General features: G+C 48.3%; 10 protein-coding genes across 10 annotated transcripts; 4 read left to right on the top strand and 6 right to left on the bottom strand.

Annotated features, from left to right (window-relative positions):
- Nucleotides 1–432: 432 nt before the first annotated feature.
- Nucleotides 433–2,058, top strand: N7495_000365 (uncharacterized protein; the record flags this gene model as incomplete). Its single annotated transcript, XM_057203035.1, has 7 exons — nucleotides 433–723; nucleotides 781–873; nucleotides 934–1,020; nucleotides 1,075–1,149; nucleotides 1,202–1,384; nucleotides 1,434–1,721; nucleotides 1,774–2,058. The coding sequence occupies 7 exons, from the start codon at nucleotides 433–435 to the stop codon at nucleotides 2,056–2,058; spliced, it is 1,302 nt and encodes a 433-aa protein (XP_057067108.1).
- A 623-nt stretch (nucleotides 2,059–2,681) lies between these two features.
- On the bottom strand, nucleotides 2,682–3,683 carry N7495_000366 (uncharacterized protein; the record flags this gene model as incomplete). Its single annotated transcript, XM_057203036.1, has 1 exon — nucleotides 2,682–3,683. One exon carries the CDS (start codon nucleotides 3,681–3,683, stop codon nucleotides 2,682–2,684), a length of 1,002 nt encoding a protein of 333 aa, XP_057067109.1.
- A 205-nt stretch (nucleotides 3,684–3,888) lies between these two features.
- N7495_000367 (CoA-binding protein) lies at nucleotides 3,889–4,405 on the bottom strand (the record flags this gene model as incomplete). The annotated part of the gene is made up of 2 exons (XM_057203037.1): nucleotides 3,889–4,265; nucleotides 4,321–4,405. The coding sequence occupies 2 exons, from the start codon at nucleotides 4,403–4,405 to the stop codon at nucleotides 3,889–3,891; spliced, it is 462 nt and encodes a 153-aa protein (XP_057067110.1).
- Nucleotides 4,406–4,669: 264 nt separating this feature from the next.
- On the top strand, nucleotides 4,670–7,420 carry N7495_000368 (Rad4 family protein; the record flags this gene model as incomplete). The annotated part of the gene is made up of 1 exon (XM_057203038.1): nucleotides 4,670–7,420. The coding sequence occupies one exon, from the start codon at nucleotides 4,670–4,672 to the stop codon at nucleotides 7,418–7,420; it is 2,751 nt and encodes a 916-aa protein (XP_057067111.1).
- Nucleotides 7,421–9,407: 1,987 nt separating this feature from the next.
- N7495_000369 (uncharacterized protein) lies at nucleotides 9,408–11,406 on the bottom strand (the record flags this gene model as incomplete). The annotated part of the gene is made up of 2 exons (XM_057203039.1): nucleotides 9,408–10,994; nucleotides 11,047–11,406. 2 exons carry the CDS (start codon nucleotides 11,404–11,406, stop codon nucleotides 9,408–9,410), a joined length of 1,947 nt encoding a protein of 648 aa, XP_057067112.1.
- Nucleotides 11,407–11,467: 61 nt separating this feature from the next.
- N7495_000370 (HD domain-containing protein) lies at nucleotides 11,468–12,173 on the top strand (the record flags this gene model as incomplete). The annotated part of the gene is made up of 2 exons (XM_057203040.1): nucleotides 11,468–11,504; nucleotides 11,563–12,173. 2 exons carry the CDS (start codon nucleotides 11,468–11,470, stop codon nucleotides 12,171–12,173), a joined length of 648 nt encoding a protein of 215 aa, XP_057067113.1.
- Nucleotides 12,174–12,440: 267 nt separating this feature from the next.
- On the bottom strand, nucleotides 12,441–13,070 carry N7495_000371 (HIT family protein; the record flags this gene model as incomplete). The annotated part of the gene is made up of 2 exons (XM_057203041.1): nucleotides 12,441–12,938; nucleotides 13,011–13,070. 2 exons carry the CDS (start codon nucleotides 13,068–13,070, stop codon nucleotides 12,441–12,443), a joined length of 558 nt encoding a protein of 185 aa, XP_057067114.1.
- Nucleotides 13,071–13,471: 401 nt separating this feature from the next.
- N7495_000372 (Mob1 family protein) lies at nucleotides 13,472–15,214 on the bottom strand (the record flags this gene model as incomplete). Its single annotated transcript, XM_057203042.1, has 3 exons — nucleotides 13,472–13,953; nucleotides 13,998–14,928; nucleotides 14,981–15,214. The coding sequence occupies 3 exons, from the start codon at nucleotides 15,212–15,214 to the stop codon at nucleotides 13,472–13,474; spliced, it is 1,647 nt and encodes a 548-aa protein (XP_057067115.1).
- A 366-nt stretch (nucleotides 15,215–15,580) lies between these two features.
- On the top strand, nucleotides 15,581–17,027 carry N7495_000373 (CobW family GTP-binding protein; the record flags this gene model as incomplete). The annotated part of the gene is made up of 6 exons (XM_057203043.1): nucleotides 15,581–15,692; nucleotides 15,749–15,832; nucleotides 15,885–15,896; nucleotides 15,948–16,044; nucleotides 16,106–16,616; nucleotides 16,668–17,027. The coding sequence occupies 6 exons, from the start codon at nucleotides 15,581–15,583 to the stop codon at nucleotides 17,025–17,027; spliced, it is 1,176 nt and encodes a 391-aa protein (XP_057067116.1).
- A 409-nt stretch (nucleotides 17,028–17,436) lies between these two features.
- N7495_000374 (protein kinase family protein) lies at nucleotides 17,437–19,791 on the bottom strand (the record flags this gene model as incomplete). Its single annotated transcript, XM_057203044.1, has 1 exon — nucleotides 17,437–19,791. The coding sequence occupies one exon, from the start codon at nucleotides 19,789–19,791 to the stop codon at nucleotides 17,437–17,439; it is 2,355 nt and encodes a 784-aa protein (XP_057067117.1).
- Between the last annotated feature and the right edge of the window lie 571 nt (nucleotides 19,792–20,362).

Below are 20,362 nucleotides of genomic sequence, written 5' to 3' on the forward strand. Positions count from 1 at the left end.
AGGATCAATAAGAAACCTGAATTAAACATGGTGGAGAGGCACACATCATCACCACGACCAGCAACATCCCTTGCATCCATCCTCCAACCTAATAGATCAATATCCTCCGTATTATTTCTCCAGCCGACCTCGAAGCTTCAGAGCATTCCAGTCATACAAAGGGGCCAAACCATGCACTCCGAGCACCAATGGTTTAAGATTAGCATTCCAGGGTGAGTATCAACAGATCGACCAAGGAGTCCACCAGCCTCTATCCCTTCCCGACAATCCCAGAATGCGACAAAAGAAGGCCAGGAGTATAAAGACAGGGGATAAGCCAAGGTTCTTGGAGGGTTTGCATTCCTTCGCTCTCGTTTCTATCCCTCCCTTGTCTGTTGCACCTGTTCCTTTGTCGAACCTTACTCTCTTTTACTGGTGAATCAGTTTGACAAGATGGTCAAGACTACTTATGCTCTTGTGCTCTTTACCGCCGTGAGTCTGGCGGCTCCTCTTGGCAAGGAGCATGTGCGCCGTGGTGGTACTGGTAACTTGCTTGGCGCCGGTGAGGCCCATGGTGCTATCGATGGTGCAGTGGAAGGTGCCGTAGAAGGCCTTCTTGGAAAGATCGTTCCACGTGAGATCAAGGATACTAAGAGCCATAATGTCATCGACAACCTTCCTCTCACAGGAGACATGCCTATTGTTGATGAACTTCCTCTCGTTGATGACCTCCTTCGAAGCAAAGTAAGTGATCTCTCAGATGAGTGCTGGGTATTGGATAAGTAGTCTAACATCGCACAGAGCAAGGAGTCGAAGCGTGATGTGACTGAACGCTCTCTGTACAGCTATCTTGGAAAAAACATTCCTCTCATTGGTGGACTCTTCGAGACTAAAGTGAGTATATACATTGGGTTTTGCTGAATACTCGGCAACTGATCTAATTTCTTCATGCAGGGCAAGAAGGAGGCTCGTGGTGTGACTAAGCGTTCATTGACTGGAGATTTGAGCAATTTGCCCTTGCTGGGTGAACTGTTTGGCGGCGTATGTTTTCGGCATTAATATCTTCCTGAACATAGATCCTAACAAGAATATCAGGACCAAGCTCACCCCACAAACACAGGCGGCAAGCAACATGAAGCTCGATCCCACACCAGCCAATACTTCAGCCACGTAGGTCTGCCCTTGAGTAAAGACTTGATTGGAAAAGCCTGACAAGTAGCAGAAGCAAAACTACGGACAGAACTACGGGCAAAACGGCGGCCAAAATGCTGGACAGAATGCCGGTCAAAACTACGCCCAAAACCACAAGCGGGACTTTGATAGTAAAGACGTCACTGAAAAGCTCGCCGACGCTCAAGATCACTTGAGCACCGTGCCCTTCGTGGGTGGTTTGCTAGGAGGCAAGGTAGGAACTTTTTGCCGTCAGTCAAATGATAATTTCTTACAAAAAATAGAGCCATAAGATCGACGCAGGCGATGGTATGACTCAAGAGCGCACTGAAGATCCCACTGAAGATCCCACTACTCTCAATGACATGATCCGTCGTGATCTGGAACTCCCGCCTAAGCCTGAGAGCCCTACTAAGGCTGGCAGTGTCCCAAGCCCTAGCGAAACCTCTGGTGACAAGGACGCCAAGAAAGACAATAATAAATCCAACGGTCTTATGGCTGCGCTTACCGGCCCTGAGGGCCTAGGTTCCCTCTTTGCACCCACTTCTGGCCATGGACTTGGTCTGCTTCCTGTGAGTTAAATTCCTGCTTGGATCTATGGTTCACCTGTTGATGGATTTATAGATGAAGGAACGCCGTGAAGCTCCTATCGAGGGTGCTGATCTACCGTCTGTTTTGATGAGCGGTGGTATCCTGGGCAAATTGCACGAGATGCTTTCACCTGCTCCTGCTCCATCTGCCGCTCCATCTGCTGCTCCATCTGCTGCTCCATCTGCTGCTCCTTCCGTTGCTCCTTCTGCTGCTCCTTTTGTTGCTCCTGTTGCTGCTCGTGCTCTCCCTGGGGATGTTGATACTGATGGTTTCAATGCTAATCTTGCTGCTAACACGGCTGATGCTATTCTTACTTGATAATTCTTTGGAAGTGAGGCAGAGGTTGGCAACGCGGGGTTTTGGTCCTTTGTACTTTTTCAGAAAGTGAGATTTTTTTTTATTATTATTTCATTATTATTTTAGTGCTAGTATGCAGCTGCAGTTCAATTTGACATGCATTTATTTAATTTCTATGCGCCCATGCCTGAAGTCTTATTTGATATCTGGCTTCCTCGTGGGATTTTTATCCAACACACCTTCCGTGAATACCAGTGTACACCCGATATTTTTTTCTCTTTTTTACCTCCGTTACCATATCATCTGGGCAGCCATGAAGTGTAGGAAGTTCATACACGGTGCTGACTTCGGATATCAGTAGTTCTAGCAAAGGACATGAGCATCTTAAAAGGCTAATTCATTAATGACATTTTGAGCGAATGGCCTTGCTAGACGGTATTCTGCGAATGCAACATTGCATGTGCGATCTGAGATAAAATAAAAATAAAAAAACAAGCACCGAGATCATAAATCATTCAGCGCCGGATGGATCATTCCAAACTTAACCGGTGCATCGGGGTATCGAATCATTCAACGAAGCAAAATTCAAGCTCAGAAGCGAGAAAACAAAAAGAACGATTATTAAGAGCCAAAGTGCGAGCTAATCATGACGAGTCAAATTCAATATCCATATCCAGGTCATCCACTTCCACAGTCGTACCCAGGGCCTCTTTGCCTTGGCGAATCATGGCCTGCAATTGTTTGTTCAATCGCTGAATACTCGCATCTTCTTCCCGTTCCCGACGGCGTATCCGAGCTGCATATTTTGCCATCTCCGCTGATCCTGGAGTCTCTTTCAGCCCGGGGCTTCGGGAAGGTGTGGATAACAGGGAAGCTCTCTTGCCCAAACGTGGCATTGCCGGTCGACGACGTGGACTAGACGCTTGATGCATGCGGCGAGCTCGAATTGACGGACTGGCAGGAGAGGCAGGGCCTACAAACATGTCGGTAGGTTCGGTGGGGACAACCACCCAGCTCCGATCGATATCCTTATCCTCAACGGGGTACTGACCCGGGATAGGGCTATGGAAGATCGGGTCTTTCTCCACAGGGTCGAGTACCGAACAATTTGAGTTGAACTGTACGTGTACTGGGGACCCAGCCTGCAAGTCATATCCCGGTCCACCGCCGGCGTGGAAGCCTTTGAACGCCCCAGACCAACAGAAATCCAAGACTTTTCCCACTGCGTTCATCACTGTTTGTCCCCAGCCCATGCGTTCTGGGGATGAGTTTGCATCATCGGCAGTCGGTGATGCGATATATGAATCGCACCGACTGCGCTTGCGACTTCCGTATAAGTTTGTGCAGTCGACACCCTCAAGAGAAGGTGGGAAGAAGGATTCGCGGTATCGGTTCGGACGATAGAGATCATCGACTCCACTCATCTGACGGTACTCGGGAAATAATGGTGAGGCAAGAGGTTCAGATGAAGCGTCGATGGAATCAAATTTTGATGAGATCTTTTCGTTTTGACGGGGTCGTTTGCGACTGACGGAGAGGGAGTAGAGAGATGTAGATGCGGACATGGGGACTTGAAAAATTTGAGAACGAGCACTAGCAAGATCTAGTTGTGCAGGCGATGAAGCCTGGAAAAAGGGATCGGGCATTTTGTGGGGATGAAAGAAACAAAGGGAATGAAAGAATTCACTCCAAAGAGTGTTGGGAAGAAAGAAGATAATTTGGGGGGCTTGTGTTTGTTACCTACAACAAACACTTCCCCCTCACATATATTTACTCTCCGAGTTCTTGCCTCATGATTCCTTATCTCCCTCTCTCATATTTGCCTATTTACTATATCTTCTCTTATTCTACTCAAAGTCGACTTATCCACTTAACTCCTGCAGCTTTGAGTCCATCTTCTCCGTCAACAAGTACACACCAGCCTTCGCCGCCCCGCCCTCCATCACCCGCAATCACAGCCTCAAAGTGACCATAGGCAAATTCCAGGACTTGGTCGTTGAAGGTACCAGGTTGCAACCAGACTGCAGGGATGCCAATTTTATGAGCTTCTTGCAGTAGCTGTAGGGTTACTGATGGAGGTGTCACCACCGACAAAGAAGTCCGAGTGGGTGAAGGAAGTCCAGCAGCAGAAGGTACTGTATAATAGGCACGCGATGGAAAAGAGATCTGGGCTACTCTTGGATTGACTGGGGTCACCGGTAGTGAATGTTGATGATACCATGCGAGGACTAGAGAATGTGAGTGATGTCCTGGATTCATGATTCATGATTCATGCTTCCATACTCTTATATCCAAATTTATTTGTATCGTTGCTTGCGCCCGCTACAGCGAAACGCGGGGAAGAGAAGAAGCGCACCACAGCTTCCATATTGAATAGAATGATTTAATAGATATAAATTGAATAAGTTGAGTGAAATTATTAGAGAAATCAAAAGCAGAGTTGGTCCAGAGTAGAAAATGGAGATGAGGAGGCGAAAATGAGTTCGGCATGTCCCTTCCCTTCTCCAATTCTTCGATCTCCTCATTCTCATCCACTCAAGTTGCCCCAAATTTACGAACTTTCCCTTTCCTTGAACATTCCTACCTGACCCTACCCGACCCCGACCTTTGAGAAGGTGTCTAAGTCCTGCGCATGCCGCCATACGTTCCCCGCAAGCGTTTCTCCGATGAAGACCCGCCCCCAGCTAAACATCAGCGTCGGGCCCGAACTGATAATGCCAAGTCTTCTGACACAATTCCTGACTCTGATGCCGACTCTGATGCCGACTCTGACTCCTCATTAAGTGAAGTACCCGAGGAGGATAATACACCTCAAGCACCCACAGCTATCGCAGCTACAGATGACTCTGACGAAGAATATGGAGATGATGACGAGGTTGACTGGGAAGACGCGATTGGTCCTGATACTATGAGCGCGACAACCCCTTCGCTCGCTGTACCAGAAATAAAGGATCTAGAGTTGACTCTAGAAAAGAATGAATCACACGCACCTGAGACTTTGGATAGTAAGAAAGGCCCAAGCAAGATTGAACGTCATATCCGCATCCAGACGCACTGTATGCATGTTCAGTGCCTACTTTTCCACAATACCATTCGCAATTCATGGGTCAACGACGCCGAAGTTCACAAAACCCTGCGTGATAAATTATCAATACCAGTTCAGAATGAGGTGAAGAGATGGCGGATCGCATCGGGATTAGAGAAGCCCGAGCCTAAGCCCGAGCCCCCCAAGAAGAGGAAGAAGGGAAAGGCTCCGAAGACTCAGGATTGGGCTGAAGATTCTGAGCGCTTGGAACCGGGTCAGCCAGATATGAGTCGAGGTGATCCCATCCTTTCTCTACTGAAGGTTCTGGCTGCATATTGGGAAGATCGATTTGACATCACAGCCCCAGGGTTAAGGAAACAGGGATACCGACCAGTCTCCTCACTCGAAGCTATATTGAATCAGTTCAAAGAGGAAAGTGACCCAGAACTCCATGGGGAACGTATCGCCGATATCGATGAATTTCGTGCATCAGCTAAAAATATGAAGGGCTCTAGAGATCTTGGCGCACAGCTATTTACTGCCTTAATTCGAGCACTAGGAATCGAGGCCAGGTTGGTCGCTAGTCTACAACCCTTGGGATTCGGCTGGACCAAAGCTGAGATACATACACCACCTAAGGTGAAGGAAGAACCTCGAGCCGAACCAGGATCAGGGTCGGGGTCGGATTCAGAGGTAGACAGTATGTCTGAGTACAAGATTGTTACAAAGAGTCAAAGGAAAAAGTCTTATGATGGGGACATGCCATTTCCTATTTACTGGACTGAAGTGGCATCTCCAATCACGAATGAAATCATCTCGGTGGACCCTTTAGTACTTAAAAACCCGATTGCGCCCACACCGGAACAGAAAGCGACATTTGAGCCGCGTGGCATCAAAGCTGACCGTGCGAAGCAAGTGATCTGCTATGTAGTCGCGCACTCAGCCGACGGCACTGCAAAAGACGTGACTACGCGATACTTACGACGGCAAACATGGCCTAGCAAGACCAAAGGGTTTCGAATACCCGTAGACAAAATTGCAATCCCAGGCAAACGAGGAAAATACATCGAATTCGACTGGTTCCGGGTGACGATGCGCAGATACGAAAGAGACCCCTCGAAAAGAACCCAGGTAGATGAGATTGAAGATGCAAAAGATCTCCAACGAAAACAACCCGAAAAGAAGAAGTCAACACAGACAGGAGACACGCTAACAACCCTTCGTACATCGACCGAGTTTGTCTTGGAGCGATTTCTGCGCCGCGAGGAGGCGCTGAAGCCAGGAGCAGAGCCAGTCCGCACCTTTGTCGCTGGAAAAGGCGCTCGCGCCAAGGAAGAATCTGTTTATCTGCGCGCAGACGTTGTTAAATGCCTGTCGGCAGAGAGCTGGCATAAGGAAGGGCGGCAGATTCAGACGGGGGCTGTACCTCTGAAAAGAGTACCGATCCGAGCAGTGACCCTGGTGCGCAAGCGCGCGGTGGAAGAGATGCAACGTGAAACAGGAGAGAAGCCGATGCAGGGTCTATACTCCGTTGACCAAACTGAGTATATCATCCCGCCACCGATCCAGGATGGAGTCATTCCTAAGAACAACTATGGAAACATGGATTGTTTTGTCCCGAGCATGGTGCCTCAGGGTGCCGCCCATGTCCCCCTGCCCGGTACTGTACGAGTGTGCAAGAAACTAGGCATTGACTACGCCGAGGCAGTCACGGGCTTCGAATTTGGATCTAAAATGGCTGTCCCTGTGATTCAGGGCGTAGTAGTTGCAGCTGAGAACGAAGGTCTGCTTCGCGATGCTTGGAAAGTCGAAACTGCTGAAAAGCACAAGCGAGAAAAGCTCAAAGCAGAAAAGCTTGTTTTTCAAACATGGCGTAAGATTCTGTTTGGACTACGCATTGCCGAGCGTGTTCGTGAGGAGTACGGCGGCCAAGATGGAGATGAAGAAAAAGATGCTCGCAACCCTTTCTCGTCGCACAAGACCAAGACACAGGAAGAAAATAGCCACACGGCTTATCAGGAAAAAGAATCACATGATCCTGCCGATTATGGTGGAGGTTTTCTCCTTCCAGGAGAGGGCGAGGACGATGTTGTCGACCATGGTGGCGGGTTTCTCCTCCCAGGCGAGGGCGAGGACGAACACGAAGAAGGTGATCTGATTGTTGAGCACAATTCTTTTGAAAAACGAGGCAATGCGTCTCGTGCTGGGCCTGCACATATGATCGAGGTCGGAGACTCAGATGAAGCATTGTCGCCTCCAGTATCAGTTTCATCTCCATCAGACAATGATATTGCAGATTCTGAATCCGATTATGCGCCTCTGCCTCGAAACCCGCACCGTCGTCGCCGAGGTGGTTGAATGATATCAGTAGGGATACGCATGGTATGGGCATCAACAAAAAAACAGAATTCCATATCTACCTATCGTGAAAATGAATCCGTCCATACAATTTCCTAGTTTAATTCATTACACCGTATTTTTGATGGAATAATTTCGTTTCTATTTCCCACTATCTTTCACAAGAATGAGGAATTGATTTTCGCTGCCGTTAACTTCCTTTTATTACTATTTATTGAATATGTTTTCCATTTTACCTCCTGTTTTGTTTTTTATAAGGGGAGCGTGATACATGACAAGAGGCATTCAGGGACTAAAGCAGTGCGCTCCGTAGTGCAAAGTAAAATAGTAAAATTATTCTTGCCTGGACGCTACGATCGTCTCGTATATCGTATCGATGCCACACAAATAAACTGTGGGCCTTGGCTAGACGCACGAACATCTCTAGAGGCACAATAGGTCTAGCGGTGATCAATGATCTCTGCTGGGTCACTTGCGTCTTTTGTATAGCTGCTGTTGTCGGGTCAAGTGGACCAGATCCGCTTTCTGTTATTCAGTTATTAAGTATCCATTACTGCTCCATTTAAGAGTATACATTTGGGAGTATTTTCCGTATCTAGTGTACCTAACTAGGTATCCCTAGAAATATACCCTGATACACAGATCTCTAAATATATGTATAGATAGGGTTCGAACCTACTTCAGAGAGTGAAAGAGTTATTCGAGATTGGCTCGGTACTTAAGATGGGTTGGTTTTCTTGGCAGGGACATCTGGACCCACTAAATAAAGTGGTGGATCCTAGTGGGGGTGATATTTAAGCATAGCTTAGTCCCAACCTTGATTCCTTATGAAACAATTACAGGTGTTCAATTTCAGTTTATTTGTCTCTATGAATAGTTATAGGTTGTATAGGACATTACTTCGTACACAAAACTTGACTACCTGGGGAACAACCCACTTTTCTACGGGTGAAATCCGGGGACTTGTGAACCAACCCATGACGTTAGAAACCATGGGTCCGATCCATTTGATTTGGAAGCTCTATAAGCCCTGTTTTTCCCCATGCTTTTTATCTTCCAATAACGTGTTAGCTGAAGTAGTTACTCACAGCTCCGTGGCCTGACATAATCAAGGTCGGTGAGAGCTCGAACATCAGAATCCGCGTACCGTGCATTTGTTTACACTTTGATTGTGGCTTAAGCCTCGACACGCTAAGCCGTTCCCAGACGGACATCCCCACGATTCTACACCTCCTGATGCTACCATTCAAGGACAGTGACATCCAGCACTCGCTCGCAGTACATTGAATCAAACCCAGCTAACCCAGTTTTATAGCCCGGGTGATTAAATAGAGGAGATCAGTGCAAAGCTGGAGCTTACATAAATCCTCAGGTGGAAGATCAGGTTTATAAGATCAATTTTGGTGGATTACTATTCCCTGACTTTGTGGTTCAAATCGTAACCTGGGATAATACTCACCAGAGATCGGGGGCTCGAGACATGCTCGTTAATGCATATTAAAAGCATCTTGATGATACCAGATTACAAGCTCATTAACTCTTACTACTAGTACGTAGAAGGGAATTGGTAGCCAAAATTTACACAAATCTCGCTCTTTTCCCGCTCACTTGCCAATCATTTTGAAGTTCATTATATGACTTCTAGAATAAACGTTATTTTGTTAATTTTGTGCGTCCGAGACCATAAAGCTATTCCGAAGTGGACCCAGTGTCCACGGTTCGAACCCTGGCTCGGTAAAAGATTTGTAGACCTTTGAGGCTACTATCCAATTCTAAGTGGTTCGTTACCTACGTGAATTACAAGGTGGTTCGTGAATATCTGCTACATAAATATACCACAATTATTCTCTACTTCTATATGGGTACTATCCACAATAGAATACTTAATGCCTTTGAATAATGACTTTGGCTGCGTTTTAGTGTGAATAAGATAAAAATGACCTAAATGACTCTGCTATAGTAGGTTACATGCAAGCTAGCAGTATTCTTAAGCTCTGAACCGCGGGGCAGCTAGCGGCGAATCCACATCCCACTCAGAGTTATCCTGATCCAGCTCGAAATCTTCGCTTTCGTCGGACAGACTTACATGAACTGCCGGTGACGAGATCGGACTCAGAGCCACGCGCGGCCGAGACTTGAACACACTGGAGTACTCCGCATCCTCTTCAAACAGTTTATCATGAGGCGTAGATGCACCCGATCGTTCTAGTGGACCAGACAGCTTCCGAGGTGTCTCAAATTGGTTTGTGGGGAAAGATGGGCGCGGGCCACGGCGGCGAGGCCGCGCCTGAGCTTCATATGATGAAGGTGGTGGCAGGAGAGACATTGATTTACGGGTACGCTCGACAATACTGGAGTTCGAGGAAGTGGTTGGTTTGATAGGTTCTGGCTCTGGGTCTGTTTGCTTGTCTTCTTCGAAATCTTGGCCGGGAGAGAGAAGAAACTCCGGGATAGAGGGGTTTGGGGCTGCTGCGGGGATCGGGCTCAGCTTCTGGGGATCATCGGGGAGACTGGGGATTTTGGGAATTTCAGGGATACTGATTGCTGGTGAAGGTGGGCTTTCGGGGGTCGTTGCAGGTAGAGGTATTGACTTCGCTTTCGGTGCTTCAATGTGCACATCGTGTCCAGCCCTGACACGGGTTGTACCATTTATTTGGCTGATAGCGTCATGAACAGATGCCAAAAATGATTGATCTGCATCTCGAAGAACTTTCCCTCGTTCCGCGGACTGTCGAACAGCTTTAGATATACTTGCCACGGTCAACGATTGGTGGTCCCGGAACCGTAGACGAGGCTCTTGAGGCTTCCTCTCCTCTGAGATCCCGCTATTGTCACGCTCCTTTCGAATTGAATCATTGAATTCATGCCATCTGCGTAGCCGACTCCGTAACCGCAGAACTCGTGCTTCCAAGTCAATGACAAGGTCTTCCTTGGCGCCTCCTCCAAGAGCATCAACGGTTGATTCTTTCGCGCGAGCCAAGGCCCGCGAGAAAGGAAGCTCCAAGAACTTATCCGTGCTGCTCTGTGATCCACCATTCAGTAGTGCTGTCGCCCACTCCTCGCTTCCCAGCCAGTTTGTTCGAAGCTCACCAGCCAGTCTCTCCGCCGTGCTGGCCTCGTTGTAGTCATTGTGATGCCCCGACACCATATTTTCCCGCACTGTCAGCTCAGATTTTTTGCTATCCAGTAGCTGCGAGAACTCGTCATAGGTCGTCTGTACACAGGCACGGCGTGTCCCCACCGCATTGAGAGATACTTGATGCGTAAGAATAAGAGGCACCATGTTCTGGTAATCTGTCGGCGTAATCTCAGTGGCGGTTGCCATACTCATGGCTGGGTTCCTGACGATATCTGAAGTGGATACCGCGACCAGCTTACGTAGCACTGCGGTGGAAAAGATGGCAAGAAGCTCATCAAATTTCTCGCCCTTGCAGTCATCCAGCATACTTTTGCGGAGAATGGCTTCTCGTCCCAGATCACCATTTTTCTTCAAATCGGCCAGGACGCGAAACAACGCTGCACGGAGATTGACTGACTGAAGCGATTCCAGAGGTGGGAAGAAAGGCCGGAGTTTCTGCTCAACCATTAGCTTAAATATTCCTCTGATGATGTATGGATCCAAGTACACTTTGAGCTCCCTCTGGGTCATAGATAGTAAAAAGATAGTAGAGAGCCCATTCTACAAGGCGAATTCGCTGCCGCTGATTTTGCAACGACGGCGACAATGAGCGGAGTGTTATATCGGGCCAATCTTCGCGCTGGTCAAGCTGTAGTAGTTTCAGGTTGCGGATAAAAACCGTCAGATGCGACGGGGCCAACCAGCCCAGCGGTTTAGGATGTGCTGGCCTTGGAGTCGTCATGACTGTAATTGGAGCTCTAGCTTGGTTCCAGCGAATGATTGGAGTGGTAAATGCGTAAACAACGATAACGAACTTGGGGGTTTGTTTTGTTTGCATCGGCAAACAGTTCCCCACCTTGGGTTCCATGGTTTTGTTTCACTTCGAACGCGATTGTTGATCTCTTTTTTCATCTTCAATTATTGCAGCTATGAGTTCCGAAAATTCTTCCTGGACCCCACAGACAGGTATGTTGCAACAATTTTTAAGCCCAGAAACCGTTCCAATATCTGACCTCCTTCTCAGTGCTGTCGACCCTCCCCGACGCACCAGAGGAGAACTCTACCTCGCCCATTCCCTTCTTCCACCTTATTGAGCGTCTCAAGACTACCAAGCGTGAGGGATGGCGCCGATTTGGCATTGAGGGTGAATCCATCTCCGACCACATGTATCGCATGTCGATCATGACGATGCTTGCCCCGCCAGAGCTCGCCGCCAAACTCAACATTCCACACTGCACCAAGATGGCTCTGATCCACGATATGGCCGAGTCACTGGTTGGCGATATTACCCCCGTCGATGAAAACGTGACGAAGCCCGAGAAAGCTCGCCGCGAGGCATCCACCATGGACTACATCACCAAGACTCTCCTCGGCAATGTACCCGGAGCAGCATTACCTGCTGAAGAGATCAAGCGCGTTTTCCAGGAATACGAGGACAACGTTACTTTAGAGGCCCAGTTTGTCCACGATATCGATAAGATGGAACTGTTACTCCAGATGGTGGAGTACGAGCGGGCTTATAAGGTTGACCTTACTGAATTCGAGCAGGTCTCCTCCCGCGTTCAGCTTCCTGAGATTAAGGTCTGGGCTGCACAGGTGGTGAAGGAGCGCCCGAAGTACCAGAACACTGCCTAGAACACCGGTATTCTTTTATCTTGAGTTCGTTTTGAGAAGCGGGTTTTTCATTTGAGGCTTTGGGATACCTTCGATATTATAGACTGAAACGAGTCACGGCACGTTTACGAAGATGGGGTTGGGGGTGTCATTTGATATAATAACACGGGTTTTCAGGGTTTATATAACAAATACAATCACTTTTACATTTAGTCTTCTATCATTTAAGCATAAAACAGACTAGCTGAAGCTAAAAAGCGCTAAGCTCTATTCTACATCAATAATATATCAATCAACAACCTCTTTCTCCATTTCAAGCGCAAGTATCTCAGCCTCGCTCCTCATATCCTCAGCAGTCCGCGGCTTACGCGCATCATTATCAACAACAGGGAAGCGTGACCTCTTCTTCTCATCTACCTCTGCCTGACTCTCTCGCAACGCCTTTCCGACATTCCCCTCCTCCCCATCTAGCATATCATAAACAGCATCTGTACCACCTCGGCTGTCTAGATCGGCATTTTTACGCGGGATAATGTGCGCATGTACATGCGGCACGCTCTGGCCTGCATGTACGCCATCTTGAATAGCGATGTTTAGGCTTGAGGCGCCATATACCCGCTCTACCATCCGGCCCACGCGGCGGACTGTTAGGAAGAGATCGCTTGTTTCGGCTGGTGTGAGATCTGCTACGCGGGGGACAACACGATGTGGTGAGACGAGGACATGACCGGGGAGAATTGGTTTGAGATTGACGAGGGCGAAGGATAGTGGTGTTTGGAAGAAGACCTGGTTCATGTGTTAGATAGATCTGTTGAATCGGAATGCTCGGGCGTTGGAACTCGGAGGAAGAATCGTTACCTGTGGTGTGACTAGAAAGGAGCCGAAGTAAATCGGCACTGTGGTCTTTGCTGCGGACATTATGTTTCAGTACAGAGTACTCTGTACCTAGGTGTATGTGGAGATGATGGAGGGTTGAAATTAGGTTTGCGGGGATAAGATTGACCCCGCTAAGATCAAATATCTAGAAGTAAACAACTTACTAATAACAGACCAAATGAACAGTTAAATATCTTCTAGTCATCGGTAACTGGCTAGAATTGACTTATCTTATGGGATGGTGATATAGATCTGAGAAGTTTCAGAACATTTAAGATGTGTGCTTTTTTGCTGCTTGAATGACAAGCTAATATTACAACAGGAGTATCGTGAGCTATTAATTACAATACAGTATCATCAGTAACTGGCAGCCAGACCTGGCTGTGCCATGATATCGAAACACAAAAAGGGTAAAAGAAAAATGACAAAGAGCCAAATGTCAGCTAAAGCTCTTGAGCTTCCTGTTCGGCATCCTGGTCGACAGAAGACGTCACATCTTCACCCTCCAGGGGCTTATCTCCGGGTTCCTCAACTGGCTCCGCGGGCTGCTCGGCGGAATCCACAACTGGCACATCAACTGGCGCATCAATTGGCGCATCAGCTGGCACATCAACTGGCACATCAACTGGCACATCAACTGGCACATCAACTGGCACATCAATTGGCGCATCAGCTGGCGCATCAGCTGGCGCTTCAACTGGCGCTTCAACTGGCGCTTCAACTGCTTCAACTTGTTCAACTGGTTCCTCAGTTGACGCATCAGCTGACACAGAGACTGGTGACTCAACTAGCTCGGCGGGCTCTTCAGCTGCCTCTTGAGCTGCCCCCTCGACGATCTCCTCAACTTTGACTTCTTCAGCTACGGGTTCTTCCGGCTGAGTGGTAGTACCTTCAGACTCGGTCGGCCGATCCGCCTGCTCTGTCTCTGCTTCCGAAGTTCCAGTATGTGTCGGTACTTTTTTTCGTCACTCTGCATTTGAGGGGCCTGCTCGGGCTCGGGATGGTGCTCCACAGCAGTCGAAGGGCGCAGCTCAGGTGAGTGCTGCAGCACTTCACGCGAAGATAAAGCGGCATTAGCAGAATCTTCAGAATCTTCAGCACTCTCAGTGATAGTGGTGACGCGAGATCCAGTGGACGGGCTGTGCTTGTGACGACGGGTGGTGGCACCCGTGCCGAGCGAGGGGTCTAAGCCCTCCACATCAGCAAAAGGGTTCTCGTTATCCTTACGTAAAATCGTCAATCGTTTACTCTCGACCGGTTCCTCTACCTGCGGTAGCACCGCATCGGGGCCTTCAGCTTCCATGGGAATAGTGTAGTTATCCTCTGGAATGAGGCTGAACATGTCACAGACTGTCTTAAAGAAAACATACAATCCATCATGACCCTCTACCTCCCAGAAAACGTCACGGTGTTGGAACCAGGCGTGCGCGAAGATCCGGTATAGCCGACGAAAGATGTTGGTAAGGTGTCTCATGCTGGCCTGTGGGCCGCCGCCAGCCTCCGAGCCCAGGGTCAGACGACTAGGGAAATATTTCGGAGAGGTAAGGGTATTATTAGCCCAATCAAGTGTATGGCAGCAGTAGTCAATTGCACAACACGATTTAGGTGGATCATGTACGGCGCATAGGTACTGCCATTCTGACGCCCGCATCTCCGGGCAGGTATTCGACGAGCAAGGTGGATTCTCGGCGAAGAAAGCAATGATGAGGTTGTTGACTTTCATAGTGAGGAAGCGACATAATTCATAAAGCCAGAGCGATCGGTCGATTCCCTCTGGGGGTTCGGCGAGCTGACTTGCGACTTTGCGATTGATCGGGACGACGGTTTCAGAGCCTTCTGGTTTAGTAAAATGGTGGTACAAAGCTTTGAGATGCTCCTGTAGCTGGAAAGGGGAGTCAAGCTGCAAATCTTAGCACCTGTTTCACGGCTTTTAAAAATGTACTTTTGCATACCTGCGACAAGGGAATCAGTGGCGGCCCAAAGGCCATGTCGGCCGCCTTTGTTCCCGGGCGGATCCTGCGCGTCGAGCCATCGTCTTCTGCAGCTGCACCGCCTAGAAGCTGATCTTTATCATTGCCAAAGTATTCGCCGACTGCAGGTGACCGGGGGCCGATCTGGTCTTCAGCGAACGGGGGAGGGCTAGGGAGTCGTGGGGAACTAGACGGGGAGGCTCCCGCTGCAGTCATGACGCGTATCAGGAGTAAAGGAGGGATCGGGGTAAAGAGAAGGCGCGAAATGAAAGCGAGAGAAACCGGGAGAAGTAAAGGAATGAAATGGAAACCCCGCGCCTTCGAAAGGATTTAAGAATGAATGAAACAAAGCATAGACACTTCTGGAGATGAAGCAGGAGTCAGATAAGCAACAACAACTGACCTATCATTACCCTAAGCCCTAACATCCGCTCTGGGTAACAACGTCATCCATAAATCCTATTTCACTTCTCCAATGCTAAGACTTGGAGTTGATAGTACACTTCGGGTTTTGATTTTCCATTTTCCATTTTCTATTTTCTATTTTTCTTCTCCAGACTCAGTTTCGTGATTATGTCCGATATGATTGATGATGAGGCACCTCCCGACCTGGTCGATGTATCTGCACCAACAGATCAGCCTACTTCTATAGAGGAAGAGGTGGTTAGTCGAGTTCCTATAACCTTAGTCACAGGTATGGCATGGATAGTTCCTTCACATTATATCACAGTTACTAATAGTTACTGATAGGCTACCTGGGAGCGGGCAAAACCACTCTATTGAATTACATTTTGACAGAAAAGCATGGCAAAAAGATTGCCGTGATCATGAATGGTCTGTTGTCTTATCAAATGCAAATTTGATATTAATACTAACAAACTTCTAGAATTTGGTGATTGTAAGCTGCATCCAAAAGAGACAACTTCTATGGCTCTAACATTATATGAAGCAACGGACATCGAAAAGCCCTTGACAGTTAATGAAGGTGGACAGGAAGTAACTGAATGGATGGAAGTCGGCAACGGCTGCATCTGCTGCTCTGTCAAGTACGCATCCAATCCCAGTTTTAAACCCTCTTCCATTGCCGTCAGTATTAACATTATCTAGAGACTCTGGCGTCATGGCTCTGGAATCCCTAATGGAGCGCCGCGGCAACTTTGACTACATCCTTCTCGAAACAACCGGGCTCGCTGATCCAGGAAATATTGCCCCTGTATTCTGGATGGATGAAGGCCTTGGTAGCTCAATATATTTAGATGGAATTGTCACACTAGTCGATGCGAAGAACATCCTGCGTCTACTCGACGAGCCGGCCCCCGAAGAAAAGGCCGATACTCACAAAGAACACAGCCACCACGGCTCTGGACCTGTTCTTTCCATGGCGCATATGCAGATCTCGCATGCCGATGTGATTATTCTTAACAAAACAGATCTAGTAACGCCGGATGAACTGGATGTCGCCCGTAACCGCATCACATCCATCAACAGCTTAGCTAAGATTCATGTCACAGACCACAGTCGCACACCACAGATCGAGGGCGTTGTTTTGGACTTGCATGCCTACGACCATTTGGCGAACTTGGACTTTACTAAAAAGGGGCATAGTCATATGGACCCGGTAAGAGGGTTCTTGCTTTTTATCCGTGTTCTTTCGCTAATAGCTGTATAGGCTATTTCCACCATTGCTCTTCTCACGCCTCCAATCCCAGTGAGCAAAGTGCCTCAAGTCGATGCTTGGCTGCGCTCGGTGCTTTGGGAATCAAATTTACCTGTACCCAGTAATTCACTATCGAAATCCCAACCTACTGATTTCGAAATTCATCGTCTCAAAGGGATTCTTGCACTTGATGATGGATCAAGGAAGATTATCCAGGCTGTTCGGGATATGTTTGAGATCAGGGACTCAGAACCATCTCAGGGTGATGAGCCACTGACTGTCCAGTGCAAGATTGTACTGATTGGAAGAGGATTGGGATCGAGTGTTGATCCATGGCAAGAGAGTTTCGAATCCTTTGTAAAGGAGCAATGAGTTTGGCTCTTCAAGGAAATGGTGCATTGTTAAATGGATATAGAAAATAATACAGCCGTAGCAATAAAAAATGAAGGGAATAAAATCCAAGATAGAGCCAAAACCAGCTGCGAGATGTCCAAATTCCTGACAGTTGGACGTGTTTTGGAAGAATTCAGAAATAAAAATAAAGAGCGAAACTCCACCAAAAGAAAAGGACTTTTTTTGGGACGCCATGAGTTCGCCAACATGTACGCTCATGTCCGAAAAAGCTGAGCTCAAACGCGACGATAATAATGACGGATAAACTACACAAGAATTAGAAAGGGTATCGAACGCCAAGTCCCGATAATTGGACAAAAGAAAATACTCCGAGTCGGTGAGAAGAAGATGAAGTCTTGTGCCAGGAAAAGAAAAAAAGTCAAGGGCCTCATGAAAGATGCGTAGGTCCCTCTCTACAGGCTGGGTTGATGGGGAGACAGGAATCGGAAAGGGTGGGCAGTTTCGGCAAGGGACATTCAATGACAGGACTGGCGGGGTCGAAGTTGGTGGGATACAAAGGAATGGCGGGGTTGATAGGTAGTTTGGACTCCGAGGGATGCCCAATGGGTCCGCAATCGAATGTGACTGGTGCGGAAGGGGTGGCTTGAGGCAGTGTATCCATTGCATTTGTCAATGAATAGCGCTGAGCCTGTAGAGAAGGATTGATGGGAAGGGTTGAAAGAAAAAGGGACTCTGCTGAATAGGAGGGCTCGATAACAGCTGGTTCACTTGGCGGAGGCACACGTTCATCTATTGTCAGAGGTCCTGGCCTTGATCCATCGTTGTTTATCCAATCGGACACGGTTTGTGGTCCTGTACTCTCTGTAGATAGCTCGGATCCGGGTTCGAGATTTTGTAGGCCCCGAACGCTTAATTCTTCAATCCTAGAGTCACTTTCATGTTGGTTTAAAGTGGATGCTGATGAAGGCCGAGAAAGGAATTTGGCCTCTCTATTTGAGCCGGCAAGAGTGGGGGTGGATTCTTTGGTTTCATCGTGATGTCTTAAAAAGATCTGTTCAGGAATAGAATCGTTCCCTTTTGTGACGAGAGGGATCAATGGATGGTCGGGCAAATGTTGAGGCCGGTGTGTGGAAAATGAGAGATATTGCGGGAACAGCATAAGCAAGTCTCTGGCAGACATTCTGCGTCGTGGATTTGGGCTGAGACAGATGTCAACCACCCGGCGATAATATTCGGGTACATAGGAGTGGACGGGGAACATCAAAGGGCGAGGTTGTCGTTCTGGTTCATCTTCCCCCATGGCCAGTGCCCACAGGGTCATACCAAGCTGGTATAGATCCGTTTTGACGCCAATGTACATGGAGATTCGCTGATTGCTCTCGATCTTCGCTGCAATCTCTGGTGGCTCCCATCCAACTGGGCACCCCCTGCGATTGATGTCAATTATGTGAGCATTATCGTCTGCATTGATCACAATGTTGGCTAGAGTAAAATCCCCCTGGACGTAGCCTGCCTCATGGATCTCGCAGAGTCCTCGGACAATGTGGAAAGCCCATCGTTCCCGTCTGGCGAACGAGATCTCCCCGCGTTCCTCGTACAGTATATCAACCAAGGCGCCCTGGTCGGCGTAGTCGATCAGAAGCCCCTTGACTTTCTCCTGTCGCTCATCGACCACAATTCCTTCCACCCGAATCACGTTCGGTGCGCCAATAAGCGCGTGTAAAGCATTGATCTCATACAGAAACTCATCAACAGTGTCTGGCCCGGGAATCTCCTTCTTGATGTATGGACGTCCACCAATGCTCACTTTGTACACGAACCCCGATAGATGAGAATCGAGATGAAGAGAGTTTTCCGAGACGCATCGAGCGTTTAAATGGCGAATACTCGAGATCGGAGGATAAGGAATTGTTTCGTTCACATCTTCTGTCACATGCACATGTAGACGGCCGTCACGCGTTTCGACTTTGAGGTTCGTGACGGTATCGTAGAATTGGATTTCGGGTAGTGATTCTCGGATAGCCTCGTAGATTCGCGCGCATTTGTCTCGCTGATACCGCATTTCCTTCAGATCGTGTTCGAGCGAGTCCGGCTGCGCATCTCGATAATCACAAGAAATTGTAACGCGACGCCATTGTGTTGGATTCTGTGCGTAAGTGACGAAAAACTTCTCGCGCGCCGATCGATCCCGAAAGTGCATACTCAGATTTAGAATCCATCGATGCTGCAGCTCCATCTCGAGAGTGTCTGGTGAGACTTTCTGTTCAGGTACCGGTACCTCTTCCTCAGGGGTACTATCTATCACGTCTTCGTTTTCTAGAAAGGAAAGGCTCTCATCATCTTTGGCAGTGTTGGCAGCAATATCAGGCGGGCCGAGCCACTGGACCTCGGGTGCAGATTGACGCGGGCCCACTGGTGGTGGGGACCTGAGTCGTTGGGCCAGGCTAAGCTGTGGTCGACGGTCAACGGATACGGCTCGACGGTGGTCAGATTGTAAGGGAGCCAACCGCTCACGATTTTCGGAAAGCTGACGTTTAAATGTGGTAGGTCGTGGCAGGCCAACACCGACTCGACGAGAGAGCCGACGTGTGAGTTTATCCTGCTTGTTCCGGTCTGTGAGTGAGTTGTGACTGTTCGGAATGTTCTCGTCCTGAGTGTCCTGAGTATCCCGATCGTGGCCCAGCCATCGTCGGAATCCCAGTCTATGCCACATGCTCTGTTTCTGCCCCTTTTCGTCAAACTCAAGTCGCGTGGGACTGCTTGGATCTGTAGAGTTGGCCATTCGCATCTCAGTATACAAGGAACGACTCAATCACCCCGGAGGTTGACCCTCAGCCATATGAGAACGAGGCAAAGTTCCCAAGGGGTTGTAAGCGGGAAAATCAGAACACCTGGGCACCTACTGGAAGCCCGTTCCAGGTAGTATAAGAGCCTGATATGGTAAGGGTATTGTTTAATTCCCCCTTCTTTTTTCTTGTTCCTTTTCTTTGCTTTTTTGTGCTGCTTTTTGCTTTTTCTTCGGGGCTTTGTAAATTTCTTTTTTATGATAGCTCCTATTCAATCTCCTACTGAAACAGAGGTGAAATCAAAGGCGTGTCACACAACTTCGGGTTGCAGTGGAAGCTCAGAGAGCTGACGACGACGATGATACTCGTACGTAAGAGATTGGAAGTTACCAACGCGACTACGAGTAGGAGATCTGAAGATCGCAAATCTCAAATCTCAAATCACAACAGATGTGCGTCGGTACTCTGCAAGGTGTAAGACGGTATCTCAGCAAAAGGAATGCAGGGAATCAATCAGAAAAAGAGGCAGAGATTTAAGAGAAGAGACAAAATATGATTCATCTAACG

The sequence above is a fragment of the Penicillium taxi genome (assembly GCF_028828555.1).
Source record: "Penicillium taxi strain IBT 34144 chromosome Unknown utg000001l_segment0_segment0, whole genome shotgun sequence".
Classification (NCBI taxonomy): Eukaryota; Fungi; Ascomycota; class Eurotiomycetes; order Eurotiales; family Aspergillaceae; genus Penicillium; species Penicillium taxi.